The sequence below is a fragment of the Mytilus edulis genome, chromosome 10 (genome assembly GCF_963676685.1).
Source record: "Mytilus edulis chromosome 10, xbMytEdul2.2, whole genome shotgun sequence".
Taxonomy (NCBI): domain Eukaryota; kingdom Metazoa; phylum Mollusca; class Bivalvia; order Mytilida; family Mytilidae; genus Mytilus; species Mytilus edulis.
In genome coordinates this window covers 35,332,909-35,347,826 of record NC_092353.1, presented here as the reverse complement: position 1 = coordinate 35,347,826, position 14,918 = coordinate 35,332,909, and the positions used below count along the sequence as shown (strand labels likewise).

Below are 14,918 nucleotides of genomic sequence, written 5' to 3'. Positions count from 1 at the left end.
AACAAACCATATAACCACAACAAACACAACATACGGATCTTCGATAATCCGTAGTTTTTGAAAGCTAGTTCAACTTCCAAAAACAAAAATAATCATGTTTTCCGTCTTAAAACGTCAATCAGTTCACATCCAAAAAGAAAAATCACAAACATTCTGAACCCCGAGGAAAGTTAAAAAAGAAAGTCCCTTTTCTAATGACAACAGGCTTGGTGAAGTGACGTGACTGAAGATCTGAAAATCGTAATCTTGTGCGATACCAAACTTTCAAAGTACTTTACACATTGCTTTTAAAGGTAACCGGATAGGTAGCGATTGAAAGATGAGACATACTAGTCTTCAAGCCCATAATTTAAAACTAACAACCGACTTTATAGTACTTCTCCTACATTCCTTAAATTACGTGAATCAAATGTTGACCAATCGCCTCAATATGAAATACACATTGAATGAATTCCACTTATTTATACCTACACGAACGAATTATTATCGCATCAGTGTTCTACCTTCTTTAATATTGTTAAAACTGGTTTTTTAGTCATACAAGAAACATTTTGTTTTTAAAGAAATGATTGAAGTAAACACGTTTTAAAAAATCATGACAATATAATAGAACAGAAATACACAAAAGTTTTAGAACTGAGAGTATATGAAGTATTCTAAGTGCAACACTACACATAATTTGTGATTGAAGACAGGTCGAAACTTCCGAACACTTTTTTTTCTGCGTTATATTATGCTGAACAATTTGTAAATTCATACATAACATATTATATGGTGAGTCTTCATTGTCAGACTTCTGGTGACGCCGAGAGTTGACTTAGGTATCGCTATGTAGTCATCCCTGGACTTCTGAAGTCTGACCGTAAACCCCTTAATGGCGTTGTCAGTTTATTTTTAATCTATTAGTTTAACCGACCCTCTGGTATCTGTCGTCCCTCTTTGCTAATTTAAAATTGGTCGTCCGTTTGCCATTGTTGGATGTTTAAATACGCTGCCACGCCCGGTTGGAATGGGGATATAAATCCGATCCTTCGTGTAGGCTGAGTACCACGCTTGCTGCACATTAAAAATGCTTGTATCATATTTTTGAGTTGTCCGTGACTAACATGTTACCAGGTAAAAAAAAAATCCCTATCCCGAATACCTTTATAAGTGCAGTCAAAATTTTCCACCTCTCATCCCGGAAGAATCCTTTCTATTATATCATGTTTAAGATTTAATATGTATGTAATATTTCCCACTTGACGTTAGGCAAGTATCAATCAATCAACCAATCATTTTTTGTAAACGAAAACAAAAATGTCTTGTTTAGTACTCAGTCTATTTTTTTTATTACACTATGTATGTACATTCACATGAATTAATTTATATTGCATTATACAAATTCATAGAGACATAACATTTCAAAATGATATGGTACATATACATAAATTGACGAAGATATTGTATAGCCAATTTTGGCCATGGTAAACACATACTTTTTTTGTAAAATACTTTATAATATAAACACATGTATGTTATTCCTCTTATACAATCTTATGATAATCACTGATTTCCAAATCCCTATCTTCTTTCGCAGTAAAATATTGTTTATTCTCAAACCATCAAGCAAAATCCAACTCTGTAGATGAAGCCATGCATTACACAACCCTCAAGTAATGTTTAAGATTGAACGATATGTTGATGTCGATGAATCAGTATAATTAATAAACATTATCTCGGAATGCACCGCCAGTTTGCTAAACTTGGTACCCCGGTTAATTGTATTGAAATTATATTATTTATTATATATTAACTAATTTTATGTCAGATATAATTGTTAAACACTATATAAGATAACTACAAAATACTTTTACAAATATAATATGTTTAAATTAGTACTATTGAACATACGTTAATATTGATTAGAATAATGAAAAACATTATCAAAAGATATATATTTTAAAATATATGTTAGAGATAAATTCAGATTGTTGTAAAATTCAACAGTCAGACGACCAACTGAACGTGTTTCCTCTTTGATGGTGATATTCATATGGCCTCCTTTGTCGTTCATATCCGAATGGGTATGGATAATTTCCTACATAAGGCCACCAAGCCCCACCATATGACATAACGGGTCTATCATAATAATAAGCAATGTTGTTTTCAGGACGGCTATTGTATTGACTCCGTCTTTGAACTCTTTGATTGATATGACCTCCGTCATGATTCTGTTTCCCTGGTGCTAATGTATGAGAACTTTGGAAGACAACATCTCTCCTGTGATCAGATTGTTTAAGCTGAAAAAGTCAGAATTATTGTTTGTGATTGAAAATAATTTATTTTTATAATCAACAACGCGGTATGATAATGTACGTTTCTTTTAACAAAAGAAAAACGTTTCGTTGAAAATACGCGAATACAAAAATGTTTATCATGTCAATAGAACAAAATTGTTTACAGCTTTTGCACTTTAGAGACAAACCTATATAACGAAAAATAAGAAAATTATCATTCAATAATAAATACAAAAATGGAACAGGAATCAAAATAAGATATCAGATAGTTAAAGCTCACAATATATCTCGTTGTTTGAGCTTTAATCACAAAACCATTACTTTAATTATAACAAGTAGATATCCTTCACACGGATTGTAATTTTCAAATATGCCTGTTTGATGGATTTTTCTATACATTTACTTTTTTGTCATCTTTGTCTAATCTGGATTTCCTTTTTGATGCTTTTGTGTTGTAGTTTGTAATAGGTCCAGGAACATCTGTAGGAGTTGTAGAATGTTTAGGTGCTGTATCGTTATCTTTTCCGTCATTCAATTGATGAGAATATTCATTATTCGCTATACTGTTGATTGGGCCTGTCGAATATGTTTTTGATTTTTCAATATCAGTGAAATCTGAAATAACGAAGTAACTATTCTCAATACTAAAAAATACTAAAATAGATGAACAATTAGTAAGAGAACAATTGAAGGTCTGTCCACAGGTAAATATCTATTTTGATATTAAAATATTAAAAATCAGTCTAAAATGTCAGCTCCTCTGGCTTTATGAATTTAGAGCAAAGGTCAAAATCAAGAACGTCCTATTAACATGTGACCTTTACTTCAATTTCAAGGTCACAAACCAAGGACATTAAATCAAAAACCGTAGGTCTTTAATATGTATGGTTAATGAGTTATATCACTTTACGCATAATTCTAAATGTAAGAGGGGCGAAAACTCCGATTTATTGTCTACGCACTCAACATTTATAAGTCACGACATGTCACAACTAACAATTTAGTAAAAATAATTTGTCGTTTTTTTGAAAATAAGTGAAAATAAGCCAAAATCAAAATTTAGAATATAAGCTTGAACTTTGACCTTGACTTAATTTCATGTTGTTGGACCAAGGACCTTAAATCAAAAGACCCTAGATCTCTATCACTTATGGTTTACCAGTTAGAAACGCATATTTATATCAAATGCATAAGGGGAAATAACTATCATATAGGGTCTCCGGAAAGCTTCGCTCCAAATGAATATCCTAATCCTGTAGATGTAACGAGCAATTTGGTAAAATAAATTTGTCGCAATCTTTTACAGTTGCGAAGGAGTAGTGGTCACAAGAAAAACAGTGTTTGGGAAGATTACTCTTCCAGCGTAAAGTATTTGGTTACGCGATTGTCCATTTTTAAAGCGTATAAACTATACGATATCATATTCCAAATATCTAAGCGACATCTTATGAAACAACAACACTACGCAAGAAAATAATTAGGCGGAAGAAAAAAAAATAATCAGAATAAAATCAATAGGTCTTTCCACGGAAAGTTTAAAAGACCTAATAATATGTCTTAACAGTAAGATATCTACATGAAAATTGCCTTTTAACAAAACCAAATACATGCATATGGCGTACACATTGAAGTTTTACATAAAAAAAACGAAGAGATAGAAATTGTTGAGACTTATAAATTTGAAAAAAATACATCTGTAAAAATGCAGCTTCTTTATTACTATAAAATATCGTAGAAATCAAAATATTAAAACTATTTATTATGTTATTAAGAAGTGTAGATCTTACCATTAATGAAAAGAGTGCCAGCTCAATGTTTGATAAGGCTGTTTTACCAATTTTGTTTTTTTTTTATTGGGTCAAAATATGGGGATATGAAATCTTGACATTTTCGAAACGGTACCTTTGAGTTTTTTTCAAACAGGTATTTCGGTTAAAAAGATCGACTCTTTCTATATAATTCATGTGAATTTGGAAAGATATTGAAACTCAAAATCCCAATTTATTTAACCAAATGTTGCAAATTTCCTCACGCTTAACTTCATAGAAACCAAGTATATCCTAAATTGAAACATGGGCTGCAAAAAATTTGACTAGTGTGAAACCATTCAAACAGAAATATAATAAACAGCTGCGCCATGAGCGCATGGTACGCCCTAAGTCTTGTGCGAGAAGTTTTATGCAATAATCATAAATAGTTTCTGAGATACGGCGCGACATGAGAAAACATTTTTTTCTTCAAAAAACGCAAAAACTCTAAAATATGATTTTAAATCATCACCAAAACATTTACAGATCTTTAGATTAATATAGTTAAGAAGTGTGTAAAGTTTTAAGCAATAGTCTTTATTGGTTTTTAAGATACGATGCAACATGTAAAACCCTCCTCTTTTTTACGAAAAACTCAATAACTCCAAAATAAAATTTTGAATCATCACCAAAAAGTATACAGATCTTCAGATTAATATTATAAAGGAGTGTGTAAAGTTTAAAGCAATAATTATAAATCGTTTATGAGATATGGTGCGATATGTGAAAAATACATTCCCCTGTCTTAGTTATAAAGTCCCGTAACTCAAAAAGTTTAAATCCTATTATCACCAGATCGTTTGACCATCATAAGAAACAACTATATTAAGTTTCATAAAATTTGTATAAGCGGTTCTCAAGTTACGGTGCGACATGTGGACGCCGGACAGACGGACAAACAGGCAGACGGACGCCGGACATTTGTATACCATAATACGTCCCGTCAAAATTTTTACGGGTGTATAAAAACGAGAAACGAGAAACATTTATGAACGACATCAACAAATGACAATCACTGATCATCAGGTTCCTGACTAAGTACATGTTAAAGAAATGCAGCGGGTTTAAATGTTCAAATAGGTACCACCTTCACCCTTGCCTGAAACATTTTGTAATACATGCCATTTTCAAAAAGACAATCACTACTTAAAATAACCCCTTGTTTTCTGGAAATAAGTAAATAGCGCATTAATCCCTAATTTTTCATGCAAACTCAAAGACAAGTGACTTTTAGCTAAAAGTAGTGTAAATATATTTTTCTCTCACTAAAAGTTTCATTTCTGCAAAATGTCAAATACATTGCAAAATCAAAATTATATCTTAAAACAATGGATTTTATTCAGCATTTAACAAAAGTTAAAAGATATTTTTAAACAAGAATAGTTTGCATACGTAAATCAATCATTGTTTTGTTTCAGAGTAGGGCAGAGTAGGGCTACTTTAACATACGTTCTAAATTGGAGGGAGTTAAATGGTGATCTGACGTAAAATTACGGAAAATACAATTTGCTACAACCTTCTTAATGACACACTTGAAAATAAGACTTTGACAATTTAAGTATAAATATAAGTTGATATATATTAATAATTAATTGTTACAATTATGAAATTTATCAAGGATATTTTAAATTATGGAATGTCAATTATATTGCAAAATCAAAATTATATCTCAAAACAGGACAGTTTAAAGAAATCCAACGGGTTTAAATATTTAAATAGGAACCAACCTTCGCCCTTACCTGAAACATACATGTCGATTTTCAAGAAAGACAAGCACTGCTTAAAATAACCCCTGGTTTTCTGGATATTAGTATAGAGCGCATTAATCCTTATTTTTTTCATGCAAACTCTCATAGATAAGTAACTTTTAGCTCAAAATAGTGTAAATATATTTTTCTTTCACTAAACGTTTCATTTCTGCAAAATGTCAAATATATTGCAAAATAAAAATTATACCTAAAAACAATGGATTTTATTCAGCATTTAACAAAAGTTAAAAGATGTTTTTAAACAAGAATAGTTTGCATACGTAAATCAATCATTAAAAGGTTCATATTTCTTAGTTTTATCGTTTTTATGCCCTGACATTATTTAAGTTTAGATGTGGCAATTATTTTTTGACAGTTAAGACAGGGATGTGGTACAATGTTCAAAGACCAGAGAAGCTATGTTATCTTTGTGGCCCTGCTGACATTTGCGATAATTTCAATTATGTCTTGTTTTTATAAGAACGATATAAATATTTACCATGATATTGTTTTACAAATGTTAATATTTATGTTTTTACTACAGTCAATATTGTATAGCCATATTGTGTAGATTTATTAAGTCATATATATGTGGGAGTCTGTCCACCTGGATAAAGTACAGTTATATATGTAAAGTTCACACATGCAAAATATGTTATATAGTGTACATCATCATTTCTGTTACTATATACTTTAATGAGAATGAATATCTATCTATCGATGTATTATACGACAGACTAATGAAAAAATATGTTGGTTATTTCAATCGGTCAACACGCAGGGTATAAGTCATCCTCTCAAACAAAATATATTTGAAGTTATAAATAATAGATTACAAATTTGAAAGTAAATCAAAATCATGTGTAAATATTGACACACTGCAATAAAAGAACATTTGTGAACACGCTCACATACTCCGAGCCTGAATATTGACTATGGATAAACAAAATCTCACTTTACAAGTAAAATGAACAGTATCAATGCAGAGTTTCATATAATTAGTATATTGCGACCAATAAGTGCAAAGAGGCATAACTCCTAAGAAAAACAAATAAATCATTATTTCCTGTCAATATGAACGTCTACATAGAATGCCCTTATCATCTACAAAGATGCATGAAATGCTTTTGTGTGGGTTCAGAGGAGTTGTGATGACACACTGTTGCAGTAGTATGTTAAGGCCAATAAGTTCAAAGGGGCATACATCCCAGAAAGAAAATTTAATCATAATTTCCTCAAAGTGTGTTCTTATTATCAAAAACGTTTCATCAAATTCTGTTGTGTGTTTTCAGAGAAGTTTTGATGACAAGAACAGGACGGGTCAAAAACATTATACCCGACGCAAAAATGTCTTTGGGTATAATATAAATAATGAACTTCAAAGTACAGAGTAACGCTATATGCACCAAATGTGAAACCTATATTTTATCGGTATCAGACGACAACGAGGCGTGGATTTTATACCATGACATGGCCTCATTGCAATTTTTATGAACCTGTATGTTTGATAAGCGTAAAATAAAAAAAGAACGCAATGCAAAATCTATTTGACATCGGCCTCGGACTTCTTTAAAACTGAATTTAACTGTGCGTATTGTAGTGTATTTCTTTATTATATATTGGCTAGAGTTATACGGGAGGGTTTGAGCCCTCACAAAACATGGTTAACCGCGCCGCATATTTGCACCAGTTATAAGCCATGAGCCTCCGGCCTTTTTTAAAATTTAGTTCATTTATATGTTTTGCAGTTTAGTATGACGGCCATTTGCATTGAACTAGTACACGTTTGTATATTTGGGCCACCTGAGGCCTACATTCAGGCCAATTGGTGGCTTTAGGCTGTCTGACCTTTGGTAGGGGTTGTTGTCCCTTTGACATGTTTCCCACGTCTTTCTCAATTTTAAATAACTAACATAAGAAATAATATACTATATCTTCTATTTATTGTTTGTGATTGATATAATTTCATTTGTTCATTTTTAATATACCAAGGGGCAAACAAAAGTAAACATCATACATTGATAGTTAATTATTGAGGCTTTCTGTGACGTCTTGTACACAAAGCAGAACCCACTTTACTTATTAAAACGTTTACAATACAGTGTGAATGCCTACTACTTGGATCGGATATGTCTAATCTCTTTAAGAAATATAGTTCAGTATAGGTCAGTAATACGCGTGTTGAGGGTGTTGTGTTGGCTATGGTTGGCATATAAACAGGTCTCTGCATACATAAAACTCTTACAGAAAATCATTGTGGTAGAAGTATGTGATCAACTACAATGAAAATTTGTCACCTCTAACAAACATAGATTTTTCTAGTACCGATATCATGATTAAATTTGGCGTCATTCCGGTACACACTGTGCATACAACCCTTATATCTGTTCGAACTATTTGGTTACGACGTGAAAAATAAATTTACAATCAAACAAAAACTTGGGACTTACCTGTAGAGGGAACTGAGCTTTCTTTTGTAGCATCTTTCTGAAATGTAGAAATGCATTTCGTTGTAGCAAATTCAGTCTGTCTGTATTGATGAATGAAGGTTGATTCTGTATGCTAACATGCTATGTGAAACTTTAAAATTGTTTGTATGTACAGGTTTAAACCACCATTTTCTACATTTAAAAATGCCTGTACCAAGTCAGGAATATGACAGTTCTTGTCCATTCGTTTTTTATGTGTTTTGTTTTTTGATTTTGCCATGTGATTATGGACTTTCCGAATTGATTTTCCTCTAAGTGCAGTATTTTTGTGGTTTTATTTTTTTCATAGATATCTTAGTATTCACAATGTTATCTTAAAACTATTGTAAGGTTTTGCAACTTGAAGTTCTGATCTAACAATAATAGCCGCGGCCAGTAATTAATGATCATTTATTCTAAAAAGAGCTTAATCAATGTCTACAGTAATTTTTCTATACAAAAACCTTTAGTACATGATTTGGATTCTATTTTCGATGATTGTTTTTTCACTAAATATGTCATAGATAATGCATCTTTTAAGGTTTTTACTATGGTATAAAACATCAAGTGTTGTCATGAAAGTCCTTTGGTGATATCAATACCAAAAATATGTTTGTCTTTTATAAATTGCTCGATTATAAATTTGGAAATTATTAAAAAAAAAATCTATAAATACCCAGTACATTGTACTTAACTATACATGCTTAAAAATAAAAAGGCAATTTCGTTTAAACTTACAACTATTAGCCATGAATATTTTGTAAAAATGCAGTGACGTTTTTCTCTCCCACATTTGTACCTACGGAATACTCGTTCCACGGCACGGGCTTCTTCGGGACTCCCTAACATATAATAGCTCTGACGAAAGAGTTGTGTCAAAAAAGTCCTGGAAAGTTTTATCTAACTTTTGTCGAATTTGCATGTACGTAAATACGAATTCGAGTAAGCTGCCTTTTAATTTTTAGGTATTTATAGTAAATAAGGTATGAGCAAACTTCAATGTTCTACATACATAAATTTTGCATATTAACAAAACAAATGCCCTCAAATTCTGTAAAGTGCAATTGATTTTCCCGGCTTTTATTCAAGGTTTCCTTTCTAATATTGTTGTTTTGTTCACTTTTAGGCGTTAATATTTATATATATATGAAAAATAGACGATGTGATATGAGTGCCAATGAAACAAGATCCAAGTCAAACTATGTAAAAAAATATGCGATAATAGGTCAAAGTACGACCTTCAACACGGAGCCTTGGCTAACACCAGATAACAGGCTATATATATAAAGGGCCCCAATATGTTAAGTGTAAATTCTTATATGACGTGCTTCTTTTGCTTAGTAAATAAACCCATGTTCGAAATCAAATAAAAATTGTTTACACATGCGTATATATATTGGTTACTGCAGAAAAAGGAATGTTACCACATTGGCATGAATTTAATTTATTTCATTAACATAAACTACTTTCAAACTCTCAAATGGAGCACATGTTGTTTAAGAATACATTTATTATGACTACAATATGTTACAATTCGCAATTGACATATTTGACCTAGATACGACAACGGTTTATGGTGGCTGTTCAAAACCCTTCCCCCTGAAAAAAAAACATATTGCCAGTCGTTTACTTGTACATTTATACAAACACAAAAAGGAGGTCCATGAAATAGCTGACACCAACGCTCTTCACTTGTACACATCGGACATAGAAATTACCTAAATTGTCCTAATCAGAATCGAAATAATTTACGCAAGCTATACTTTATTGTATATCCTTTAACTCTACTTTCCGCTATATAGATGATGTTCTTTCACTAAACAATTGTTAGTGACAAAACTATGTGGAACGCATCTATCCAATCGAACTAGAGATAAAGGATACTACAGATACAGTTAAGTCGGCTTCATATCTTGACTTACATCTAGAAATTGACAATGAGGGTCGGTTGAAAACAAAACTTTACGACAAAAGAGATGATTTCAGCTTTCCAATTGTGAACTTTCCATTTCTAAGTATCAACATTCCAGCAGCACCTGCATACGGGGTATATATCTCCCAATTGATACGATATTCCCGTGCTTGCATTTCCTATCATGATTTTCTTGATAGAGGTTTGCTGCTCACAAGGAAGCTATTAAACCAAGAGTTCCAAACGGTGAAGTTGAAATCATCCCTTCGTAAATTTTACGGACGCCATCACGAGTTCGTTGACCGTTATGGAATAACCGTTTCACAAATGATATCGGATATGTTCCTTACGTCGTAACTACAATCCCCTTCCCTTTCATGAATATGACCTACCGAATTAGACTATTTACCGGATTTGTAATCACATAAGCAACACGACGGGTGCTACATGTGGAGCAGGATCTGCTTACCCTTCCGGAGCACCTGAGATCACCCCTAGTTTTTGGTGGGGTTCGTGTTGTTTATTCTTTATTTTTCTATGTTGTGTCGTGTGTACTATTGTTTTCTGTTTGTCTTTTTCATATTTAGCCATGGCGTTGTCAGTTTTTTTTTTTAGATTTATGAGTTTGACTGTCCCTTTGGTATCTTTCGTCCCTCTTTTATTGTAGTTTTAACATAGGTAGGCATTATATTCGTGTAATTTTAGCCCTCACTTTTGCTCGGGCAATTATCATTACGAATATAATGCCTACCCATATTAAAACTACAATAAAGTAAAGCTTGCATCAATTATGTTTTTAAAAAAATCATTTTCATACCAGTTCATTTTAATTGTTGTAAGATAAACTGGATCGTAAAATTACTAACTTGTGAATATGTTGATGATTTATCAGCTTTCTGTTTTCGAATCTTTTGTATACCTTCTCGAACCTGTTTGTTCAGAACTATGTACATTAAGAAAATAAAAAATCCCTAAAATATAAAGATAACAAAATTATGAAAAATCTTAGATGATTGTTGTATTCGTTCGATCCAGTAGATCACATGTTATGCAAGGATCATCCATATCAAAGTAAAATTACAATCACTACATTTTTTATTATTTTGAAAGCAACTTATAGCATGTAGTAATACAATATTATTATATGCGTAACAAACAACTGCAACAGACAAAACAGAAAAAGTTTTACATATATTTCATTTTTTCCATATTCAATTTATTTTGATATAATGTTATATATTGTGATTCAAAATTCAGAATTGATTCCTTGAATGTCTAATGCCACTTTATATGAAATCATGAAAAGATGTATCAGGGTGCATCTGTGACCAATAATAGTCAATATGACTTTACGTTTTCTAAAATATGAAACATAGAAAAGGTTTGAAAAATCAAGGACAGATCAAGGTAATACATAGTTTTCCCTTTGCAACCCCTGTATCATGTGTATATAGCACAAATAACATGAACAACGAAATAGTAAAACATAGCATACAAAAACATTGTGCGCATGAAGAGATAAGAGTGTTACAATCGCTGTACAAGATTGTTTATTCTGGTATCTATGATTAGTATATTATATAAGTGAATATAAACCCGATTCAGACTACATCCTCACAGACATTCACATCCGGAAATGGCAAAGAAAATGCAAAGTCTGCGAAGTTTAAATATCTAATCTACATCTACATCGGAAACATGATCATGCAATATGTATCAAGTATAAACAAAAACAAAACATTTAAAGCGAACAAGAAGGTTAGCATCGAACATTTCCGACGTTTTATAAAAACTATCTTCAGTTCTTCAGTTTCTCTTTGGAATAATATGTTGGTTAATCTCAGAAACACTATTCTTATTTTTAACAGCGAAATGAACACTTTTAAAGTATGTTAATAAATTCTTATTGTGTTACCTAATTTTTCATGCAGTTTAAAATGCACATTGAACGACCAATCTTTGTGACATATAAAATTTTCTGACGTCAGACACACAAATCAATGAATGTGTTTGTAGATAGATGTTTTTGTGTTCTGTTAAATTGTTATACGATGATGACTGATGTACCGATATTTTGACTTTTTTATTTATTGTGTCTGTGTAGTTAACGCATCAATGTAAGTATAACGGAATTTGATGAGACTGTCATCAAAGTGAGAGGGTTAGTGCTATAAAACCAGGTTTAATCCACCATTTTCTACATTTGAAAATTCCTGTACCAAGTCAGGAATATGACAGTTCTAGTCCATTCGTTTTTATGCGTTTTTTTATTTGGTTTTGCCATGTGATTATGGACTTTCCGAATTGATTTTCCTCAAGGTTCAGTATTTATGTAATTTTACTTTTTTCTTAAACATTCCATATGACAAATCATCATAATTATGCACTTTTGTCTTCAAATCAAATTTTTAATGACTTTATACCCATTTATTAATACACACATTTATCTTTATTTGTTCATAATAGTTTTAGATTGATTATGCTATCTATATTATGAATACTTTGGTGTGCATTATTCTTGAATAATTTCTATGTTAACAAGAAGACGGTAAACAACTTACCTGTAAGGAGTTGAAAATAGCAAAGAGATACTGGAACACAACCGTCTCTTTATTAATCGAAAACGCACCCAGAACCCAAGTTACACCAAACAATGGTAAGATCACACACACTCTCCTAATTCCGGTTCTGGAAAGAACATGTTTTTCATTTTGTGTTAAACGTTTTTTTTAATTCTGGCTCTGGAAAGTACAGGTTTTTCAATTTTTTGTTAAAATTTTTATAATTGTTTTAAAAAGTCATCTCAGAGTTATTGGTGTGTTTAATGGCGGATTAAACAGCATTCTGAATGAAAGTCAGCGACCCAGTTAAAGATAAATCATTACGATAAAAATATTGTTCCTAGCTATTTTTAAACAAACATTTGATATAACAGGTTTAATTTCATCTTTTTTATAACCCTAGGATTCAATTTGTGTGTTTGTGTTTGATGAACATAATTATCATTGTCAAATCGACTTTAAGTTAGTATTTACATAGATTATTTTAAGTTCATTTATAACATATGAGTTTAATTTTCCCTTTTTGTATTTATCGCCAAATGTTAACGAAATTAATTTCGTCAACATGGTTTATTGATGTTTATTGATACAGCATGGCAATAGTTTAATGGACCAATCTCATTCAACAATTTGTAGATATGCAACTTATATAAGAATGACTATACCATTTGATTATTTTCAGACATTAACTTATTGTGTTTGAAACTGCACGCTTACTCGTTGAAGTCTGTATTATGGGTTTTTGAAGGCTCCGTGTTGGAGACCATATTTGGACATATAATGGTTTACTTTTACATATGGTGACTTGGATGGAGAGTTAGCTCATTTTGCACATATACCACATCTAATATTCATTTTGATGTCGTTATATGGGTTTTTATATATGTCTGTAAGATTAAAAATTCATTACAACTACATGGAACATCATCCTGTGCTGTCTCCAGGCACACCTATGCAGTCGTTAGACTTTTTGTTGAAATTATAAAATTGCTCAGTGCTCACAGCACAAAACTCATGCTCGAAACATGAAATCCAGCATTTTAATTGGTCGATTTTGGAGTATGAGTACTAAAAACTGACTCGAAAGTTACATGACTTCAAGGCCTTATGTCATTTATCAGAGCACAATTTCTAGACTTATGCAACAGTCAGTTTAAACTATATTGCGTAATTCAATCTAACTGAATTGAATTACGCAACAAGGCAATCCTATGTGTTTTATGTTATAATTATTATTTGATATGAGCGTCACTGATGAGTCTTATGTAGACGAAACGCGCGTCTGGCGTACTAAATTATAATCCTGGTACCTTTGATAACTATTATAACTCTCTATACAACAAGCTATGATATATGTCATGCAAACAAAGCAACACATAACATGCACAAATATAATTCCAACACATTTTTTTCTAATTTTAAAACTTTGTCATAGTTGACAACTGAAGGGATGCTCCAAATCGATAACTGGGGAAAAACATATTCATTTGCTAAGTTGACTGCATTGAATTAATCTACTTTCAGTCAGCTGTTTATTATAATCTTAGGATAGTTTAATTTTCCAAAACGACATGTTTGATATTAGGTACTTATTTTTAATAATTCATCTCACGTAACAAATAACGACTTTGAAGTCTAAATTACGAGCGTTAAAATTTCAGTATTATGAAATACTTATTTTTGCACATTAATTTAAAAATTATGCTGAAAACTCGAAGTAAATCATATGTGTTCAGATGTTGCTTTTCTTTCTTTTTTTGAAGAATGTATTATATAGTTTGTTCGTATTCTTTTAACGTTTTAATGTTTTAATGTTTTCCAATATGTATGATTTTTATCAACAGGAACATACTTTACTTGCTCTGTGGTTGTCTTTCTCTTCTTTTCTTTTGATGTAAGCGTCATATCCGATGTTATCTTTTTCATCACCAATATGAGAATAACAAAGTTTATCTGAAATAAATGGAGTCTTTTAAAACTATTGACAGTCTCTCCACCTCGCATGTTGATAATACTTGATTTGATCGATAGTTGTTACATGTAACGTCCCATTTAGAACTGTTGCGCTTAATCTTGGTGGTCAGTTTTTCTTGTTGGAGTAAAACGGAGTGTCCGGAAAGAACCACCGACTTCCGTGTGGAT

At 31.6% G+C, this 14,918-nt stretch overlaps 1 protein-coding gene across 1 annotated transcript in view; it reads right to left on the bottom strand.

Moving 5' to 3' along the window:
• Positions 1-1,847: 1,847 nt before the first annotated feature.
• The window catches only part of LOC139491015 (cadherin EGF LAG seven-pass G-type receptor 1-like), a 115,613-nt gene continuing 102,542 nt past the window's right edge, over positions 1,848-14,918 (bottom strand). The window contains exons 24-29 of the mRNA XM_071278257.1: positions 14,629-14,729; positions 12,777-12,903; positions 11,082-11,186; positions 8,286-8,322; positions 2,683-2,894; positions 1,848-2,282 (exon numbers count right to left, since the gene is read on the bottom strand). Of these exons, the coding sequence (XP_071134358.1) occupies positions 1,983-2,282; positions 2,683-2,894; positions 8,286-8,322; positions 11,082-11,186; positions 12,777-12,903; positions 14,629-14,729 (882 nt within the window). The 3' untranslated portion in view covers positions 1,848-1,982. The remainder of the gene's footprint in view (positions 2,283-2,682; positions 2,895-8,285; positions 8,323-11,081; positions 11,187-12,776; positions 12,904-14,628; positions 14,730-14,918) is intronic.